Source organism: Oikopleura dioica, chromosome 2, assembly GCF_907165135.1.
Source record: "Oikopleura dioica chromosome 2, OKI2018_I68_1.0, whole genome shotgun sequence".
Taxonomy (NCBI): Eukaryota; Metazoa; Chordata; class Appendicularia; order Copelata; family Oikopleuridae; genus Oikopleura; species Oikopleura dioica.
The window spans coordinates 4,462,275-4,482,157 of NC_137292.1; the positions used below are offsets into that span (position 1 = coordinate 4,462,275).

Genomic DNA, 19,883 nt, shown 5'->3' on the forward strand with positions numbered 1-19,883 from the left:
TATTACCCGTTTTTCATTAAAAGATTTAGCGGTTTATGAATGTCAGTAAACAGCTCTGATCAGTCTTAATCGAGCAAAATGGATTAAAATATCAGTCTGTCGATCGAAGCGGATTGGTTTCGATGAGCATTAGCTCCGTTTCTCCGATCATGGACACAAGAGAAGCCCATGTCCTTCAAGTTGATCAAAACGCTTGAATTAAAATATGAACTGATTTTTATTGCGGCTTTGGTGATTTCTCTCGTCGTTTTCAACGGATTTTGCTTATGGGTAAGTCTAAAACAAAGTCTCCGAAAATGACTTTTTTGAGTATAATCGCCACGAGGACCGGCTAGAATGCATGGATAAATGTCTACCGAGACACTGCATTCCAAAGAAACATCCAGTGTACATCACATTTGCTGAAAAACGACAGAGAAACCACTTGAAAACTTCTGTTCTCGTGGCAATATAAATATTAAAAGGCCTCTTTTTGATAACAAAGAAAGGGAAAAAGAATTGAAAAATAGAAATTAAGGGTTTGACGACTATCAAAGCCTTTATGTGTCTTTTTATTTACGAATTTGTTTTGGTACGTTTCCGAATCGTGACAGAGGAAATCCATCTCGGCACATTTTCTCCATAGTGACTGTCGAAGCTACTGTCAAATCGCTCAATTCGATGAAGCTCGAGAGTGTTTCTTGTTTTCTTAAGGCTCTCCACTTTCTTTGTTCCGTTGCTCGGTTCCTTCCGCTTATTCGAGTTATAATCATCCACTTTCGCTAATCCCACTTGCTGGTCGTGAATTTTTTGGTCAGCTTTTTCAAACTTTGGGAGGCGGGACTCGATTGTAGGAAAAAATGAAGAAGGCTTTTCATTTTTCTGAAGAACTACAACTGGCTTGGGCTCGTTTTCGGGAAGATTTTTCGTCGAAGAAATCGGAGGATTCGGAGGTCTATCGGAAAGAAGGATGAACAGTTGATTCTTGGCTGTTCCTGCTATACCTGAGCCATTTGACCGTAATTTGATCAGCAGTAAGACCCCTTGTTGGAGGACGAAATAAGATACGCTCTGAACATACTTTTTCACCATCGTCATTCGCTTGGTCTTTTTGAAAGGAAAATTCTGATGGTCTTTTCCTTCGGTTCTTTTCTGGTGCTAAGAATTTGTCTTTAGAAAAATAGAACCAAGCCTTAGTTTCGCTAGTTTATCGAGAAAAAGCCGATAAGTTGTCGGAACAAAATCGGCCATCTTTGCCACTTCCTCCTCGTTGATTTTCTCCCCCAACATTTTGTGTTTTCTTCTTGTTTCTCTCTTACTTGGGAATGGAGAAAGCATTCGATTAGCATTAAATCTTTTATCGCTTCTCAAACATCCGTGTATCTTTTCCTGATCCGCGCAAAGTCAAAAATCGACGATTTGACTTTGGGAAGTGGATGTATTTGCGCGATTTCAATTCCGCTCCTGTCTCCGCTTTTCTTTCAATTTGTTGTAAATGAAAAAATCTGTGGCCACAGACATTCTATTCCGATTTTCTTCTCTCTCTCTCTCTCTCTCTTTTTTGACAGTTAGAAAAACAAATCTTCTAGTTCAGGAAGTTGCTTCAGGCTGGTTAATGTGGGAATGAATGAGGATTTTCGGATTTCGCTGTCTTGCTCAAGTGTTTGCAAAGAAGTTAAGGTAAAGGATTATCGGCCGGGCAGGTCTTGGATTTTCCTCTCAATTTGTTTGACCAGGACACAATGAAAAGCAAAACTTCAAAAAGAGCTCAGGGCTCCCGCCCCAGGGCCCTTTATACGTCAAGAATCTGGACATAAGTTTCTGCTGAAGTCACACTGCCTCATCTCTGTGCTGGGCAACCTGAGTCAGGATTTACTGAGCCCAGCCAAACTGAATCAAATATGCATGCGGAAAGAAGGGCAAACGAAAAAAAATGATTTCTGAATTTTCGAAAGTTTATTCGAGGCATTTAGTAGTAGAAACATCTGACGGAAAAATACGCTTCTTATATACAGTTAATTATGGAATTTTTGGACATTTTTTGTCCCATGATTTTCTCAAAAATGTCCAAAAATTCGATACACGCTCCCAAGAAAAATGTCCCAGCCGAATCGCTTAAAAAATTTTTTTTTGAGGAAAAACTCGATCATCCTCTTTTTCCTCCTTCTTCCAAAGACAAAAATATTCTTGGGGAACGAGATAGACCTTTAATTCTATCTTTCTGAAAGAGAAAGTAAAATTTTAAATAAAAATAAATGTCAAATCTTATGATATAACTGTTTTTTCATTGTAGAATAAAAATTTTGGCGCAGAAAATGTCCAAAAATTTGATACAAGCACTTTTAAAAAGTGTCCCAAAAAAACCCCTTAAAATTGAAAAAATGTCCAAAAATTTGATGTCCAAAAATTCCATAATAAACTGTATATTTTTTTGGAGAACAGAGGATGAGAAGAATAGAGGAGGAAAAATATCTTTGAGATTTGTTTTATCTTGTTTTTTTTTTGGTTGAGAGAGAGCAAGAAGAGATTTAGAACAATGAACGGGTAGGATGAGTGTTGTATTTACTTGAGTCGGTGTTAGTTATAATTGGTTACGAACAAAGTGGGATGAACAAAAATTTGCTGGGTTGAAAATGAAAATGGTATTGGTTGGGGCTCAAAAGAGCGCGGAATTGAGCTTTCAAAGCAGCAGCAGAATCATCATTTGCTGCGACTGTTGCGCTTTTTTTAACTTAGCGTTGGATTTAGTATGTAAGTGATCCTGAGATTGGCTATTATCAAAATTAAAGAGAAAGAGAGAGAGGCAGACACGTTTTCATATCTGATGTGTATGTATTTTCAAGAAGAGTTACTATTATACAAGAGTGAATTTAAAAATAACTTTTTGCTTGGACGATCAAAGCACAAAATTGGGGAACACCTTTTATTTTGAGTTGAGCTTCAAAAGGAGCAAAATATCTCGAGGGAGCTACCTATCGGGTAGTTTTACTTGCTGGGTTGGGTACATTCTTTGTTGGGTTTATTGGGCTCTGTGGAGATTTTTAGTGGGGTTTGATGACTTTTGATTGGCTCGAAGAAGAAATAATCGCCTCTTATTGGGTGAAAATCCCACAGAGCCCTAAACCCTACAAAAATATGTACCCAACTCAGGTAGAATTGTGAAAAGTATATTTGATTTTTTGTTTAAGGAACACATGGAGTTTTTTCATTTTTTTTGGGTTCCAGCGTGGGCCCGTCCTAGACGCCAAACTTTATGATTTTAGCCCCTTGTACCAGCGACCGAGGGCGTGAAAAAATCCAAGACGCCCTCGGGCGAGTAGAAGACTTCTATCAATTTAAGCCTGTCGTGAGACTGATCTTCAGCGGAAATTTCTGAAGGGGGTACAGCCTTCTTTCAGGACGGCGCTGGAATTTTTCAAGTCGAAGATTTTTGCAATAGAAGAAAAAAAACTTGGCTTCCAGAAATAAAAAAGCCGTGGAAAAAGTAGAAAAAACGGTATAAAAACTTGCGAGGGGGAGAAAAAAGAGGAGTAGTACAAATAGATAACAAAAAATAACGGCTTCCCGCTAATCTAAGGCGAAATCGCTTTCCTCTTAGATGAAGCGAAGGGGGTAGGTTTTTAGGTACAGCTTGTGACTTGGATTTGGATTTTTGTCTTCTTTGAAAGGGGGTGAAACTTGATGGAACGAACCAAAAGAGGGGGATGATCCAGTCAGAAGAGAACGGGATGCTACTCAGCAACGAACGATTTCCGCGAAGGTCTGAAAAAAGGGGTTGAAAAGCAATCCTCATATTTCGCTTTCAAAAAGCTTTAGAACTGGATTCTTTGACTCACCATTTGTCCGAAAGGAATCGGCTCGAGTTGACCATGATTCAAGAGTTTCTTGACGCTGGAGAAGATGTCTGCTTCGGTTTCGTCTTCCTCCCCGCGCTGGATGAGTCTCGAAATGAGCTTGAGCTCCATCTTGGCGTAGGGCTTCAGAAGACTTTGCGCCTGCTGGATGGTCTGTGTGTCGGTCGAGTAGCCGTGCAGCGCGAGTAAGCGACGAAGACGGAACATTCCACGGCCGCCAAATGTGACCATCAAGCATCCGAGGGCGACTTCCATGTTTGGCAACTTTGCGAGTTTCCAGCTGAAATAAGGGGTTAACTTTTTGTAGCAAGGAGTTTATTGTTGCGAAGAGAGGACGCCCTTTGGCCATAAAATCATGAAGAAGAATTTTAGCCCTTCAAAAATCGAGAACTTACTCTTCAAGGCGTGACACTAAAAATTCCGCGATCGTGATTCGTTTTTGTTGACTAGGGAAATCAGGTCCATTTCCGACAATATCCATGAAGGCGTACAAGAAATCAATCGAAGTCGACTGGTTGATTTGCCAGTCCAGTTTTGAACAGACGAGCAGTTCCATTCGGAGAAGATCTTTGCGCGAAAAGGTAAATCCGGCTGCCTGAAAAAATGTGATGAAAGATGAGAGGAAGGAGAGGATAACCAAATATGTTTTTATATATTTTTATACCGTTATTTTACCGTGCAGAGGGAGCGAGCGAATGATTCTCTGGCTTCATCTTCTGTGTATTTAGCAGTTAGACTGAGGCAAGCGGCGGCGAGGACCCGAACCAGTCGGGTCCGAACTTTTAGAACGTTGAGGACTCGGTCGAAGACGCCGAAGCAGAGCGCTACCGTGTCTGGAGACATTTTAAGCGACTCCCTAGAAGAGTAATTTAGATATTTATCTTGAAATTATCCGGAATTTCGCGCGTTGAAATCAAGGAAGAGAACTTACGCGACATCGGAAATCCATCTGCAGGCGGTCTCGCGATCTTCGACCGAGACAAAGTCGGCGTCGGAGCTCTCGCTGGCGGCTTTAACATTTGATTCGGCGGCCTTCCAGTCCTCTCGCTGCTTGGCGACGATCGCCTTGAGGTTGAGCGCCAGACGCCGGAGCGGAACGGAATCTTTGTTTGAGCGGGCCTGAAAGCGAAACATAAAAAATGGAAAAAATTTCAAGACCAAAACATTTCGAAGAAAATTGGTTCAAGAAGGATAAAGGTCGGATTAGCAAAAATTGCTCATCAAAAAGGGAGGTTATCGGGTTCATTCTCTTCGCCCCAGAGCCGGAGGCAAATACCTGTCATAAAAATATTAGGCAAAACTTAATTTACGGGCTTTAGAAAGAATGACCTTCAGTGCGTCTTTTCGTTGAATATATTTTTCAAAATTTTACCTTTTCAAAAGTTAAAAAGTGTCCCGAACGCATAAAAATCTCTTTGTATCTTTCTGATTCTCTTTCGAAGTCGAATTAAAAAAATGGAAACGCTTATTTCTACCGGTAGCCGATCGAAGGTAGGGTAATCGATATGTTTTCTGATGAGGTGGCGTCTCTATTCGGTATTGTCGGCAAGGAGGCGATGATTCACAGAATCACCTCGTTGCGCATCAGAGCATCGAAAACCATCCAAAAATGGTGAAAGCTTTCGTAAATTTATTACGAAAAACTCACTCAATATAAATCTATTGATGAGCCTTTCCCTTTTTTTTCTGAAAGGAGAGTTGACTCTATTTCCGGTTCATAATATTGGCCTTATTTCCCTCAAAAGTGACCCTAACTGTAGGTTTAAATTTTTATCCAGGACGTCATCAAGACGACACGAGTCTAGAATTTTCCACTATTCCGTCACTGGAAATGACAAAAGAGGGGATAGGCATTGACGCAAAGACTATTGAAAAATCGCTCCATTGTAAATAGCAACGCAAGAAACAAGGTGTGACGGGGTCAGAGTTTGCTCTTTCATATTTGCTCGTTCGGATTTGTCACATGATTTTATGGCCGAACAAGAATTACCTGTATTTATAGAATTAAGGAGAATCAATATTGAAAAATTGGCAATATTTTTCGAAATGAGGCCTTGTTAGGGAATTCCAGCCAGTCGGAAAAGAGTATTTTTATTGACAACCAATCAGAATAAATCGAAAAGAGGGAACTTTAAAAAGTTCAAATCTGATTGATTTTGAATAAAAATTGCGTTCGGAAACTGTTTAATAGAGTTCAAAAGGTCAATAAAAAAATCGCATAATTGCGCCGTATAGAAACGTCTGGAAAAGAGCTTCTAAGGGTCATTAAAACAACACGGAGTGCAGCTTAGGGAGATTGAGAGCCTTGCGCAAGATTACCCGGGCTTACAGTAGAAACTACTCAATTACACCGGTCTAAATTGCCCCGAATTAGGTCAGACGCTGAAAAGTCAGATCGGAAACCAAAAAGGGTTCAAAGCAGGGGCAAAGGTCAACTAAGCGCGCTGGCAATCGTTAAAGCAAACCACTCAGAGGATTGTGGATTCGGGATTGATGACTTTGTTTTCAGAATATTAATCATTTCACCGGGACAGGTAATTTCGAGGAAATCTGACCGCTATTAAAAGCGATAAATCACCAGGAAAAATGCTGAATTCCGACTGTGACGGAAGAATTATTACTAAAAATCGAGAAGCCGCTTGCGGCTTCGAGTAAAGAAAAAATACAAAAAAGCCTCGTTTCGCGCGGCTTCATTTTTTCATTCTTCGAAGCCACAAGCTGCTTCTCGACTTTTAGTAATAACTCTTTAGTTACAGTCGGGAAAATCTTCAAAAAAACACGCTTCTTTATTTATCTCTTCTCGAGACATTAAAATATCCTTCTCTCTGTCTCATTTCTTTTCTTCATCTTTTCACCTCTCTTTGATCAAAATTACTGTTACTTACAGTGTAAGATTGTCGATCGGATGTTCCGGTCGTCGAAAAGGAAAAAGTTCGTTTCATTCAAAGTGCTGCTCTGGCGGGTGTGGCCACGTTAGAGCTTGAAAACAGGCTCTGGCCCGAGAGGAGATGAAGAGAGAAAAAGCGCGTGGGTGGCACAATACGAGCACGGTCTATTCCGACCGTCTCCTTTCTTTATTCGGAAAGACCTTGCTTGTTGTCGAAAAGAATGAAAATAAGATGTTATTTTTGGCGGAACGACAAGATCCATTTTTGTCTAAAGACGAGCGCGAAGAAAAATGCGCGAAATCGAAAGCGAAAATAGGATAATCTGCCCGCGAGGAGGGCAGATTTTTCGCGAACGCGATATTCGTTTTTTTCATAACTTTCTGGACTTCCGAATTTCTTTTTACTCAAGATCTTGGCTCGGCAAACTCTGGGCCAGGGACTGAAAGATCTCTTATTTAAAGCCGCGTCGCGGCTTTTTTTTAACAAAGCCGCGAAGCGGCTTCTACGGATTCTTATAAAGGACCTGAATTAATGATCTGCGAAGCCGCTTTGCGGCTTCGTTTTTAGAAAAGCCGCTACGCGGCTTCTAATAAGAGAGTTCCGAGATTCTAAAAACGAGCATTGAAAAATTAGAAAATCTGATTTTAGCCACAAAATCTGATTTTGCTAGATTCTCTTAGAAATCCAAAATATCAAGTCTTACGCGAGAAAACCATCATATTATGACCTGGCAAACTTGACAAAACTTGTTTCCTTTTTAAAATTACCGAATTTCTGAAAACCGTGACCGCAGTTTGTTTACTCTAAAACAACGGAACAATAAACAAACCACGATTTTCAACCACAATTGAACCCTTTTAACCTATTTTTAAAACTCTAACTTACCATTGAAAAGATTCTCCTCGACTTGTTTGAGTTCTTCTGAGGCAGAAAATGGCATGTCCAGAATTCTGCCGAGATGTTATGCGTCCATGATTTCGATTATTTTCTACTCACTCTAAAATAGTAAAATGGTAATAAGCGATAACTAAATTAGTTTCTCACAATAAAAACATCATAAAATCAAGAAGGCAATTCTAGAAGATTAACTCGTAAACAATCGTAAAAACAGAAACATCTGACCTTTTAAAAATTAAAAATAAAATATATATTTTTTAATAAATTGGATTCCTGATGATTAAATTCTATCTTCGTTTTTTCTTATCAATCTCTAATTCTCGCTTATTCTTCCCGATTTCGGCTCAAAAACTGGCCCCGACTGGATCTCGGTTTATCCGACCCCGCTCTCCTCGAAAAAAGGGAGTGAGTAGGTTGCGCGCTCAGCGAATCAACGCGCGCTTCGAAACTCCCTGCTGCGCCCATCTGAGTTATTTTCTGCGACAGTAGACGTCTGCGGCCCGAGGGCTGGTTTTTACGTAATTTTGGGGTTTTCGTGTTGCGCGAATAATTTAAATGCACGCTTTCGTCAGTCAAATTCCTCGTGTTTTTCGAACTGCCTAAATAATTCCCTAATTTAATTTCTTCTATCCTAACTAAGGTTTCTACTCATTTCTCTGCGGCTAAACTCGAAGCCGCGTGCGGCTTTTTTTACCGTCTTTTTTGCCAGGTTTTTGTTGAAGAAAAACTTGTCGATATTATTGGACTCCCTGGGGAGCAGGAAGCTCTCTTATTGAGCGATTTCGCGCCCAGATTTTCACAAGTTTATTTGACGAGAAAAAAAACTCGCCTTTCATTTCAAAATTTTACTACTGTTTGACTCGATCTTTCAATTTTCAAGATTTTCTTCGAAAAATTTTTGGATTTCAGAAAGCTAAAATAGACGAAAATGGATGACGATCTCGAAGCGAAAATGAAAGAATTGGACGAAGTGCACAAAGTCATCAATTTCCTGAAGAACTCGTCGGAAAACAAAGAAACGCAGGAAAAAGCGATGGCGGCGGCGGACAAGATCTTGAAGAAACGAGAAGCGGCAGAGACGAAAACGGTTTTGAACAAGACGAAAATTACGAAGCCAACAGATCCGAATGCGGGAATGATGGCGGCGATGGCGGCGGATGCGGAAAAACGAGCGATTGAGAAGAAAAAACGAGAAGAACAGGCGAATAAGCTCAAGGAAAGAGGCGTTTTGATGATTTGGTAGTTGATCTATTTGTTGCATCTCAAAACCCTCAAAAAGGAAAAAGGAAATGTCGCTCTGAAAGAAGGATTTCCCGCCGAAGCCGAAATGCATTACACCGCCGCTTTGGAGATTTGCAAAACGACTCCTGCAATTTGGACGAATCGGGCGATCGTCCGAATCCGCCAGAAAAAGTACAGAGAAGCTATTGAAGACTGCGACTGGGCATTTCGCGCGAGCAACGACAAATGCCACAAGGCGATGATCAATATGGGCAATGCGCACATGGCCCTGGGGGAATTTGAGAAAGCAGAAGAGGCGTTCAGAAAATGTATCAAATTGGGGAAGAAGGAATTGGCCCACACCTATCTAATAAAGTTGAGCGAGAAGAAGGAGCAAATGGAGCAGAGTAAGAAATTCATTTTTATTTGAAGTTTCTTTCAAGAAATGCTTCAGAAACCGCTAGAAAACGACAACTAGAAGAACTAGACAAGCTTCAAAAAAGTGAGTAAAAAGTCAGCTCTTAGAGATCCCAGGCTGTTCCCTTATTCTTTTATATAAATAATTCTAGCCCCACAGAACACTAGAAGATCTAGCGAAGATGGAATCGCCCACCGATCGGACTACATCATCGACCTCACTAAAGGTCTCCTCACGAAGGGCAAAGACTTGGAATCGTATCTCAATTCTTTGGAAATACTGGAACTCGCCCTAGGGCGACATAAACATCTGGTCTACGATTTCATCGAAGCAGGGGAATGGAATTCTTCAAAACGCCGGATGGAATCATCATCGAAAACCGAGCACAAGAGCGTTGGATCACGCTGTCGCCAGCAGATATTGCCAAGAATTCTAGCGAGGAAAATGCTTGTATTTCGATCATTTGGCGTTTGTTTGGAAGTAAGACCCTTTCAATAACTCTTCTTTAACTGTCAATTACAGTCACTGTCCGATACGACTACCCAAAAGGCGAAGAAGTGATGGATGACTCAGCCTTTCCGGACATTTTATTGGGCTCGCTGAGCGGCGGAAACGACCAAATACGAACCAGCTGTTTACAGACAATATTCTTCTTTTCCTCCATTGAAACGCTCAGATCAAAGCTCGTAGTTGTTTTTCATCGAACGGGAAATTTGAAGAAGTTTACCGACGCGATTTTGAATGGGGATGGCAACTCAATTTCTCTGTCAATGCAGGTAAATTTATTCACAATCAATTTCGCCCTACTTTATTTAATCCAAGAAAAGATCATATTCTATGAATTAAGAATTTTTTTATTTTTCTTCTTTGAACGGTGGTTTTTACTTCTGTCTCTTGAATACGAAATTTCCACATGATTTGAGTTTTTCAGCTGATCGTAGATATTGTCCTGAAAATTCTAGGAAGAGTTTAAAATGAGAAAGATTACGTAAAGCTCTTGATTAATGTTTCCCATTGTCCATTTCGACCTCAAGAAATGCATCGTTGTTACTCTCGTGGGTTGTTTCATCAATTCCTAAAGCGGAAGGTTAGTTTTTACCTTCATTTTTGACGGTACCTGATAGCCAGTTTCACGGATCAAAGGATTAATAAAGCGTATCGTAGCATAAACTTCACAAAGCAAGAAGAACTTCATTCTTCAGACTGCTTTCTATGCTTATCTCTGAATACCAGATTTCTGGGTCAGATTTTATTTCATCTAAAGGCGCGTACGATTCCCAGCCATGAATGTTAAATATGGCAAGCGTATGCCACCGTCCCTTTTCAATTCATTTCATCCCTCATTTTAACCCTTCATCGCACATTCATTGCGTCACAGTATTTGACCGACTTTAGATCATCACAAACTTGACGCGAATGGGCGATTGTCGTCGACTTTTCCGCGACGATTTCAGCAACACCATTCAACCAACATTGATTAGCGTCCTAGAAAATTACGAGTCGATGGAGTCGGAGACGGTGGCAAAAGTGGTCTCAGCAATAACGAATATGCTCAAGGATGATTTTATTCGAAGATGTGTTGTTTCAGGTAGTGGGAATGATTTTATCAATAGTTGATCTTGCTTTTAGCCGACATTATTTGGACATCAGTTTGTCGCGTCCTGGCTGAGGCTCCAGCCAAAACCAAGGATGATATGGACATGCTGGCAAATCTGCTCGGCTTCCTCCACAATATGTCCTTTGACAAATCTAAAGTCGTGATAGAAAACGCCCCAAAAGTCGCTAAATCCATAGAGCGATGCATGATCATCAAGTCGAAAGATGACAATGTACTGCTCCGCTGTATCGGTCTCTTCAACAATATCTGCACAAAGAACGCCAAATGCTGTTCAATCATAATCAACTACACTGAAAAGCTAGTCGCTTGCTTGAGCCACAAACGAAGCGAAATCAGTCAACTCGCCGGCCGCTGTCTAGCTTGTATGGCGGAGAAAAGTGACGATTGCTGCTTACGAATTGTGAAGGCAGATGTCGGACTCAAAAAGGTCAGCAAATTCTTAGAATCTGAAAACGACGCTGAGCGGGGAAATGCATCGCTTCTCGTTTCCAAATGCGCACCTTGTATTCAACCAGGTACTTGTTTGTCGTCATCTTTAAAGTTCAGCTCGTTTTTCAGATCCAATTCATTTGATCGAACCGCTTCTGAAAATCGTCAATACTTCCTCATCTGATCATGTTCGAAAAAACGCCGCAATTGCCGTCGGAAAGCTTTCACGCGACTCTCCAGAAGGCCGAAAAGAGCTTCACAGATGCCACGGGCTTGAAATCCTCACTGCCCGCCTGAAGAATGTCAAACTCTAGTGCCCCTTTTTCGTCACATATTTTTCACTATCATTTTTCCTGCCACCTTTTCTATATTTTTCTACAACTAAAATACCTATTTTTATCAAAGAGAATCATGAAAACTCTTCCTTTAGACCTATCAAAGAAAGAAAACAAAGATGGACTGGGATATTCCAGAGCCAGAGCGTCAAAAATACACCGCCATCTTCCTACAGCTTTCGGACAACGATCAAAATGCCAAATTATCAGGTGCTCTTGTCCGCCCCGTTTTGATGAAATCAAATTTGGACATTGCCAAACTGGGAAAAATCTGGGGTCTTGCCGATATTGACAAAGATGGGAGTTTAGACAAAGATGAATTCATCGTCTCTATGTACCTAGTGTACAAATCACTAACTGACGGATCTGATCCTCCTGAAGCTCTTCCGGCGAAGATCATCCCTCCTTCAAAGCGACCCAAATCCGCTGCCCCGCCGACTAGACCACCTCCGCCAGCAGCGAATTACAGCGCTTTATCAGGCCTTACCTTGGACGATCCATCAGGATTCTCTGCTTTCGACGCAGCACCTAAAGCTCTGGGAGCCCCTCCAGCTGCACCAGCCCCACAGGAAACCTTGATCACTCCTCCTACTCCTGCCTTTTCGGCCGACTTCAGCAATTTTGGCGCCGCCGATCCAGCTTCATCACAAGCCCCCGCGACGAATCTTCTCACAGGGTCCCAAAGACCTGCTGTTCCCGCTGCAGAGGTGCCATACCTTGTCCCAAAAGATAAGCACGCTTCATATGGCCAGATCTACGACCAATCGCACGACCCTTCCACTGGAGTCATCAGTGCGATGGCCGCAAAGGACGTATTTATTCAATCCGGCTTGCCCAATTCGACCCTGGCGCAAGTCTGGAATCTGGCGGATACGAATCAATCGGGCTCGCTAAGCCGTGATCAGTTTATTCTTGCGATGCACCTTCTCGCTGCTGCGCTTCAAGGGCATCCCCTCCCTTCTAGCGCTTCAGAAGCGATGATTCGCGCGTCAAAGGGAGATTTTTCGGACTTAGATCATGTTGGAACATCTACTCTTCCACAGACGCGATCAATTCCTCAGGTGGCGCCAGAACTTCAAGGCCTGCAGAATGAAATGAGCCAGTTGCAAGCAGAGCTGGATCTACTCGAACGACAGGTTGAAGCGCTCAAGGGAGAGAAGGATAACCAATCCTCGACGATGAGCCAGTTGCAGAACGAAATCGATCAATTCACAACCGAACTGACTCAAGCTGAAACCAGCTTGGCCGTCGCAAAGAACGAGCATAGCTCGGTCGAAGCTCAGCGAGTCAAACTCGTGCAGGAAGGAAATGAGCTGAACTCGAAGTTGGCCACGGAGCGGGGTTCTCTTGCTGAACTGGAGGCGCAGCTGAGGGAGCTGAGCATGGGGCCAAATCCGGCGGTCATTGAGCGTCAGAGATTGGAGGGCCTTCAGGTTCAACAAGTCCAGGCTGCACTTGAGCGGGATAATCAGGTTCATAAACTTTCGCGTCACCAAATTTAACAAGCGTTTTAGTTCAAATTGCTAACAGAAGTGAAAGCGGAGCGATTACGAATGGACAAGCTTCTGGCCGATCTGGAGGAAGAAAAAGCAAAACGCGACAGACCGAAATCCAAATCTCCGACTCCCCAGCTCTCGCCGATGACGCCCATTGACTCGAGTCACGTGCCTGTGTCCATGTCCGCGACTACCCTCTCCGGAATGAGTGAGTTACGCAATGATATTTTGGATGATCCCCCCGAGCTAGGTATACCAAACAAACCGTTACGGCGTTGTTGGTATTTATTCAATATTCAAAAATCATATTCACATGTTGTATTCATACAGATTAATCTCTTGGTATCTGTCTTGGCTACAGCTCGTGCTTTTTAGGACCATGAGCTTAGAGAGCCTAACTGAGAATAATAAGAGTCCTTTTGATCTCAAAAATTCCTTTTCAGGATCAATATCACCTAACACCACTCCCGCCCTGACCCCAGTGTCTGCGGCCTTCGACAATTTAACCCCACAAGGCTCCGGTCGGGGCAAGTCCCCAACGCCCGAGTCAACGGCGACGCCCGAAAGCCACCTTTCCGCACTTGAATCCATCAAAGCACTAAACACAGGCGGAAGCCTCCAATCAACAGGTCAAGCCAAGTCACCGTCCGCTACAAGTTCAATCAATCAAAAATGTCATTCTAACTCTCCTCCTGCTAATCAGCTTCAATCAGATCTAGCTGCACTAGGCACAGATAATTCTGCCGAAAATAATTCAGGCACCAGTTTGATTTCATCTTTTGATTCTCAATAAAAATCTCAATAAAGCTTCAAAATTGAAATCATGGAAGACCCATTTGGAGCTTCAAATTCAGGGGCCGACCCATTTGCCGCCGCACCAATGCCCAAAGACGATCCCTTCGCCGTATCCGCCGATAAACCGACCGATTTCGACCCCTTTGGAAGCGGAAACGACCCGTTTGCCGCTCCCCTTCCGATCCCTTCGACGGGGTAAGTATAAATATAGAGCAGAAATCATCAGAAAACGCCTTGAATGTCACGCAAATTGAAAACAAGATCAACAATATCAAAATTAACGAAATGGTAGGTTCTGATTGACTTCAATTCAATCAGCAATTCCGGTGCTAGTAGAATACCGGTGAAAAGTGCTACAGTAAGAGATAGTGAGAGTGAAACCTTCTCCTGTGTGCCATTTTTATTGACCTGGTGTTTTTCTTTTGAAACTGTCATAATTTCAAAGCGACAAGAAAAGACTGCTTTTTATTGGTTGATTTGCAAGTTTGGGCATTTTGATTGGTTGAAATTTTCCAGTCTTACTTTGTCGCCTAGCAATTATCGACGATAAAAGCAACCTTTTTGATTGAAGAATTTCAAGTATTTCAACCCTTTTTTAGACGGCAGATCCATTCGGCAGTGGAGCCGACCCTTTCGGCGCAAATACATCGAACGATGTTGACTCTGATCCGTTCGGAGATGATCCCTTTGCTTCGAAACCGAACGGAGTAGCAAGCGACGATCCCTTTGCCACTTCTGACCGACTCGTTCAAAATTCTCAGAAGAGTTCAACGCCGCAGAATTCCAGGGAGCGGGACGAAACGCCAGAGACGTTTTTTGTTTAGCTGAATAAGTATGAAAAAGTCTTTGATTGACAGTTTTTTGCACAAAAATTGATTGAAAAAAGGTTAATTCTTGATTGCACGAGCACCCCCTTGAAAGTGATCCCTGGGGCAGTGCGTTTGGTGATTCTGATGCGACATTCGGGAATTTCGATTCTTCCGAAAAGAAGGTTAGTTTATGCTCTGTTCTTTTTCCACTATTTTAATGTGTCTCAGACAAACCAGAAATCCAAGTCGGTCAGCTCTACCATGCGTCGTAGAGTAATTCCGACTCCTGAGCCCGAGGAGGGAAAAACGCGTCGTGAATCTACGAAAAGAGTATTTTCTTCGAGCTCTTATCGAAAGAAATAACACAGACACCAAAAAAACGATCAATTAATAACTAATTCTAAGTTGTAAAATACGCACAATAAATTTTCTCAATCAGCACGGTTCAAATTCAATGTTTAAAAGAGAGCGCTCTCCAATTTATTTTGGACCAAATTCAAAATTTTTCATCTTCAGGTCGCCCCGGCGCGTCCACCACCGGCTCGTCCGGCCCCTGCACGACCTCCTCCACCCGGTGGCTTTTGAAATCACTCCATCACACAATCTCAAATCCGAAAGAAATCCTATCATTCTACTACAAGTCTTGATTCATGTTTTGATACCTTATTCTATTCAACTTCCTTCAGCACCTATTTTCTTCGAATTCTTCTATTCTATTTCCGACTTAGTTTTAATATATTTGCGACTATCCTTCTTGTTTTATGTTTTTAATATTACTTCATACTATTTAAATACAGATTTAAACAGCTTAATAATCAAGATTATCCAAAGGCAAACTTCACAAAATATTGTTGAAGTTTTCTGCTTCTTGTTCTTTGTTATAGCAACTGAAGCTTTTCTGGTTTCCCGTTCAATTTCGCATCTGAAAAGCAGTCTGAATTTCCAATTTTGCATTTGCAACTTACTATGTTTGAATTTCCGCGCATCAAGTCTTTTCCAGCTGGAGAAAGTCATGTACAAAGTCGAAATTTGAAAAACAAAGATAGGAGCATAAACCCAGCTTCGCAGCCGAATCATGTTCGCTCCCCAGAGAGGGCCGAATATTGCACTCATGTTTTCAACGAAGCATCGCATTCCTTGGTAAGTAGACTTGTTTTCTGAAGTCGAGAAATCGGAAATGATCGTGGCGGATGCAATGATAGTTGGGGGAATGCTGAAGATAACGAAAAATCCACCAATTGCCAGTCCTGGACCTACAAACCAATCTCTGAAAAGGGGTAATTAAAAGGAGCTCCCATTGTTTTTGTACCTAAAATTTCCAAAGAAAAACATAAGCGCGAATAAACTCGACGTCCCCAGATTCAGCGATTGACTGAAAGCAAGCGCATATTTTAAATGAAATTTGTAAGAAAAAACCACGGAGATAACGTAGCTCAAAAGAGCAGTGAATCCAACGACGGTGAAAATGATGATGATTTGACCCTGATTGAGCCCAAGATAATCTCGAAAAATCGTGCCCACAGTTCCTTCCAGCATCGACTGATAGAAATAAATTGAGAAAGAACTCATGAGGCAAATGATGATTGGTTCGGCAAGGAAGGGAAGGCTGCCGACTTGTATGAATTCGATTTTTTCATCTTTCTTTTCATCATTCTTTTCGTCGATTTTTTCTTCCATGATTTCAGCTTTTTGGTCAAAGGAAGGTTCATTTCGAAGAGCGACAAGGCCAGTTATTCCTGCAACGATCCAGACAATGAAAATGAAGAAGCCATATCTATTCAGCTCATCAACTTGATGACCGAAGAAAATGAAGTCATCCCATGAAGAGATCCAAAAACCGCTAACCATGGAGCCGAGAATGAGTCCGGCTTCGCGTTGGAGAAGACAGAAACCGATCAAAACGCCGCCATTTTCCCCCGCATCGAGCGCTACTCTGCCTATTATTGCTCCATATGCGCCATTGTTGACGCCTTAACTTTTGATTCAATCAATTTGGAAGCTTTTTTTTCCGACCTGAAATAATGCGGGCGAAAATAATCCAGCCAATCGTTCTGTAAAATGTGAAAATATAGTAGCCTAGTAAGCCACAACTAATTGCAATAGCATACGTCCATTTTAACGATTGAGTTCTATCAACAAATCTTCCAAAAACAATCGAAACGGCTAGCGAGGCAAGATAATACAGTCCAACACAGTAGCCCATGTATGCCTCTGGGGCTCCAATCGATGTTATATACGCATTTAACGTAGGTACAATGATTCCGTATTCTGTTCCAAGGGCTAGGTACCAAAAACACATTCCAACGTAAAAAATTTTGTTCATCCTTTTTTCTCTATTGAAGAATTTTGTGAAAGGAACGGAGAAGTATAAATTGGCAAAATTGAGTTTATTAGTTTGTTTCCGGTTCGATCAGCTCGGCAAAATGGGACCATCTTTCAAATGGCCTATTTGAATGAGGATATAATTAAAGGAAAATGATTAATTGTATTCGGGAGCAGCGTCTGTCCAGATTGAAGAAAGATTTTTCTATTTATTCATCGATTTTTAGTACAGAATTTCATTTTCGCAAATTGATCTTTTGACCCTTTTTCGCCTTCATCAAGTCATTTTGTCGCACTCGCATGCCCTTGATAGTCAGCTTCAGGTCAACTTGTTGCAGCTCAAGGTCGTATTTTGACGCCTCCAGGGTTTGAAGCCATTCGTAGAACTCGACGACCTTCTCCTGGAGGCGCTCGCCGCTGAGATGGTCGATGTTGAGTGGTTTTCTTCGCTCGGCGAGGATCTTCTTTTTCTCTTCTTTTTGGGCCGCGCGTTTGCCCTTGCGCATTTTCTCCATTCTCGCTTGATAACCACTTGGAAAATATGCTTGGTTTTCAGCTGAAGACTTAGTTTTTACCCGAAATTCATCGACATTGCCAGCATCAGCTCTTTCTTCCGATCTTCTTCTGCTTTAGCAGCGGCTTCTGCAGCTTCCTCCTGTCGTCTAGCTGAACAAATCTTATTACAGTAAGTCGCCCTGCAGAGCCCGGTTAGCTCAGTCGGTAGAGCGTTGGACTTTTAATCCAACGGTCGAGGGTTCGAGTCCCTCATCGGGCGAGCTTTTTATAAGCGTACCTTCCGCTGCTCTTGCTTCTTCTCGCTCTTTTTCCTTGATCTGGCGGATTCGGAGCTGCTCCTCTCGGGTCGCAATTCGTTTGTTGATCATTGTCCTTAAATAATTAGATTCAATGGGAAAATCCAACTGTACTTCAAGTTATTCAGCTCCTTTTCGTCCTCTTCTCTCTGGACAAAATGCGAGCTGATTAATTTTTCAAGCTCAGCCAGATCTTTTTCCATTCTGACTCTCTTGAATTCATCCAGTCCATCATCTCTCTTTCCTTTTTTCGATCCGATTTCAAAGTTGGAAATTACAGGAACAGACATTTTTTCGTTGTTTTTTTGTTTGTTTATTAAGACTTGCTGTACTATTTTGATGCGTATTTAAAAGATTGACAAGTTGAGAAGAGGTTTGATATTGACAATTTGGCAGTTTTAATAAAGGTGACTTTGAAATCTTCGAGATTTTTATTGAGGGATTAGTGAGGGCAATTTAGAACAGTTTTTTCCCTTGCAGACAAATTTTAAGATCTTTGTCCACAGAAAATTATTGCCAGTGTATACCCTTAGTCAGAAGTTGTTTATTAAGAAAATTCTTTTCTAGAGTCTTTGCTGGTGGTAAATAAGAGCTGCCCGTAATGGTTTTCATACCAACATAACGATCGAAGTCATAAGAGAAAATGCTCTTTCGCTGTGGATCAGCTTGGTTTGATGAAGAACTAAAGCATCGACTGTATGGAAAACTCGTGGCAATAATTGGTAATTATTACTGGTGCGTCCTGCGGTATCGGCCTTTCAACTGCGATCATGTGTGCTCAAAGGTAGAAAATAAGGTTGCTCCCTTTCAATTCTTTCAAGGGGAGCCTCTCTTCTCTTGCTCTGTCGGAATGAGGAGAAAATGTCCGCAGCGGCGAAAGAAATTCGCCAAAAATCAGAAAATCCCAATGTCAGAATCATCGAAGTTCAAATGGATCTTGCCGATGTGAAGACAGTTTCAAAAGCAATCAAGGAGATCAAAAATCAAGAGTTGAAGATTGATGTTCTCGTGCTCAACAGAATGTTTATATAACATTAACTCGATACAAGTGGTCAATCATTACAGTCACTTCTACTTGCTCAACGAGCTGTTGGAGAATTTGAAGGTGAATTTTGAAAAAGAATTAAAGAATTAAAAAAAAAGAAATTTATCAAAGTGACACCCTTATTCAGGGAACCGAAAATGATCCAGCCAGAGTCGTTGCACTTTCAAGCAAAGCTCATGAAACAGCTCTTGGCGACGGCAAATTCTGGAAGATATATTCGTCCCCTGACGAAATGGTGTCCTCCCTCGGAACTGGAATCAAAAACATCGGAGTGCAATCATACTGCGAGTCGAAACTGGCAAATATTCTTCATATGCGAGAAATGGCCAAACGCTATCCAGCGATCAAGTTCATGTCTGTTCATCCTGGAATCGTTAAAACGAGCTTTTTTCGATTTTCGACCGAAAGTGAGTTCAAAGGAACTTTTGTCGGATGGTGGCTGAATACTTCCTTTGTCCAGTGGCTGCAAAAATCACCAGAACAAGGTTTGATCTTGAATCTTAAAAGCAAACTTTTCCATCAAATTTAGGAGCTCAGACTTCAATGTACTGCATCTGCTCTCCTGAAGCCGAAACCGGACATTACTACGCCGAGTGCGCTCAATCGAAAGTCGCGATCAAAGGAAAAAGAAATCTTGACGAAGCTCAGGAAGAACTCTGGAACCTATCCATGAAATTCGTCGAAGAAAACTGTCAATTTCACTGAGTTATAATTTGCTTTCTCATATTCCTTTTCGCAAAAAAGACGCAGTAATTATTCGAAGTCGCAATTATCGTCTGATTCTTTCGCCCGATTCAAAACTTCGTCTCGCTGTCTAAATTAAATTGTCTCTATATTCGCTCCTACGATAGACGTTTTTGAATAAACAAGTTGAAATTCTGATAAAAATTCAAAAGAGAAAAAAATTCAAGGCTACATTTTTTATCATTTTTATCAAGGTAAGATTGAGGGTAAAGATAAGGGTT

The 19,883-nt window shown here is 41.6% G+C and overlaps 5 protein-coding genes and 1 non-coding gene across 7 annotated transcripts; 4 read left to right on the plus strand and 2 right to left on the minus strand.

The window, feature by feature from the left end:
- Positions 1 to 2,791: 2,791 nt before the first annotated feature.
- LOC145700019 (uncharacterized) lies at positions 2,792 to 7,720 on the minus strand. Of its 2 annotated transcripts, none has more exons than XM_081777286.1 (6): positions 7,607 to 7,720; positions 4,765 to 4,952; positions 4,509 to 4,689; positions 4,229 to 4,428; positions 3,816 to 4,113; positions 2,792 to 3,741 (listed from the first exon to the last, which is right to left on the minus strand). In XM_081777286.1, the coding sequence occupies exons 1-6, from the start codon at positions 7,607 to 7,609 to the stop codon at positions 3,715 to 3,717; spliced, it is 897 nt and encodes a 298-aa protein (XP_081633412.1). In that variant the 5' UTR covers positions 7,610 to 7,720; the 3' UTR covers positions 2,792 to 3,714. The 2 variants fall into 2 exon arrangements, with proteins under 2 accessions (XP_081633412.1, XP_081633411.1); XM_081777285.1 differs by lacking the exon at positions 7,607 to 7,720 and adding an exon at positions 6,719 to 6,842.
- A 1,735-nt stretch (positions 7,721 to 9,455) lies between these two features.
- LOC145696526 (tetratricopeptide repeat protein 12-like) lies at positions 9,456 to 11,690 on the plus strand. Its single transcript, XM_081773575.1, has 5 exons — positions 9,456 to 9,737; positions 9,780 to 10,033; positions 10,653 to 10,845; positions 10,887 to 11,390; positions 11,434 to 11,690. The coding sequence occupies exons 1-5, from the start codon at positions 9,596 to 9,598 to the stop codon at positions 11,616 to 11,618; spliced, it is 1,278 nt and encodes a 425-aa protein (XP_081629701.1). The 5' UTR covers positions 9,456 to 9,595; the 3' UTR covers positions 11,619 to 11,690.
- A 23-nt stretch (positions 11,691 to 11,713) lies between these two features.
- Positions 11,714 to 15,579, plus strand: LOC145700587 (uncharacterized). The gene is made up of 8 exons (XM_081777882.1): positions 11,714 to 13,111; positions 13,154 to 13,343; positions 13,579 to 13,925; positions 14,066 to 14,125; positions 14,223 to 14,288; positions 14,530 to 14,715; positions 14,850 to 14,921; positions 15,256 to 15,579. Exons 1-8 carry the CDS (start codon positions 11,759 to 11,761, stop codon positions 15,322 to 15,324), a joined length of 2,343 nt encoding a protein of 780 aa, XP_081634008.1. The 5' UTR covers positions 11,714 to 11,758; the 3' UTR covers positions 15,325 to 15,579.
- A 1,717-nt stretch (positions 15,580 to 17,296) lies between these two features.
- On the minus strand, positions 17,297 to 18,194 carry LOC145699359 (troponin T, cardiac muscle-like). Its single transcript, XM_081776629.1, has 4 exons — positions 17,988 to 18,194; positions 17,855 to 17,949; positions 17,637 to 17,727; positions 17,297 to 17,592 (listed from the first exon to the last, which is right to left on the minus strand). Exons 1-4 carry the CDS (start codon positions 18,161 to 18,163, stop codon positions 17,298 to 17,300), a joined length of 657 nt encoding a protein of 218 aa, XP_081632755.1. The 5' UTR covers positions 18,164 to 18,194; the 3' UTR covers position 17,297.
- TRNAK-UUU (transfer RNA lysine (anticodon UUU)) lies at positions 17,764 to 17,836 on the plus strand. Its single transcript has one exon. It is a non-coding gene; the product is annotated as a tRNA-Lys (tRNA).
- Positions 18,195 to 18,601: 407 nt separating the features above from the next.
- Positions 18,602 to 19,672, plus strand: LOC145700589 (retinol dehydrogenase 11-like; the record flags this gene model as incomplete). The annotated part of the gene is given in 5 exon segments (XM_081777883.1): positions 18,602 to 18,657; positions 18,695 to 18,890; positions 18,892 to 18,978; positions 19,046 to 19,403; positions 19,448 to 19,672. Coding segments are annotated over 5 exon segments (873 nt in total), but the record flags the coding sequence as incomplete, so codon positions are not given.
- Positions 19,673 to 19,883: the final 211 nt, after the last annotated feature.

Coding starts and splice junctions, on each gene's coding strand:
- LOC145700019 (XM_081777285.1), bottom strand. CDS start 6,775: ATGAAACGAACTTTTTCCTTTTCGACGACCGGAACATCCGATCGACAA. Junction 4,953..6,718: donor CCGATCGACAATCTTACACT/GTAAGTAACAGT, acceptor TTTCGCTTTCAG/GCCCGCTCAAACAAAGATTC. Junction 4,114..4,228: donor TTAGTGTCACGCCTTGAAGA/GTAAGTTCTCGA, acceptor CCCTTATTTCAG/CTGGAAACTCGCAAAGTTGC.
- LOC145696526 (XM_081773575.1), top strand. CDS start 9,596: ATGGAATTCTTCAAAACGCCGGATGGAATCATCATCGAAAACCGAGCA. Junction 9,738..9,779: donor CATTTGGCGTTTGTTTGGAA/GTAAGACCCTTT, acceptor TGTCAATTACAG/TCACTGTCCGATACGACTAC. Junction 10,846..10,886: donor TCGAAGATGTGTTGTTTCAG/GTAGTGGGAATG, acceptor TCTTGCTTTTAG/CCGACATTATTTGGACATCA.
- LOC145699359 (XM_081776629.1), bottom strand. CDS start 18,163: ATGTCTGTTCCTGTAATTTCCAACTTTGAAATCGGATCGAAAAAAGGA. Junction 17,950..17,987: donor AAGGAGCTGAATAACTTGAA/GTACAGTTGGAT, acceptor TAATTATTTAAG/GACAATGATCAACAAACGAA. Junction 17,593..17,636: donor GCAATGTCGATGAATTTCGG/GTAAAAACTAAG, acceptor ATATTTTCCAAG/TGGTTATCAAGCGAGAATGG.
- LOC145700587 (XM_081777882.1), top strand. CDS start 11,759: ATGGACTGGGATATTCCAGAGCCAGAGCGTCAAAAATACACCGCCATC. Junction 13,926..14,065: donor TTTCATCTTTTGATTCTCAA/TAAAAATCTCAA, acceptor ACCGACCGATTT/CGACCCCTTTGGAAGCGGAA. Junction 14,126..14,222: donor CTTCCGATCCCTTCGACGGG/GTAAGTATAAAT, acceptor ACGAAATGGTAG/GTTCTGATTGACTTCAATTC.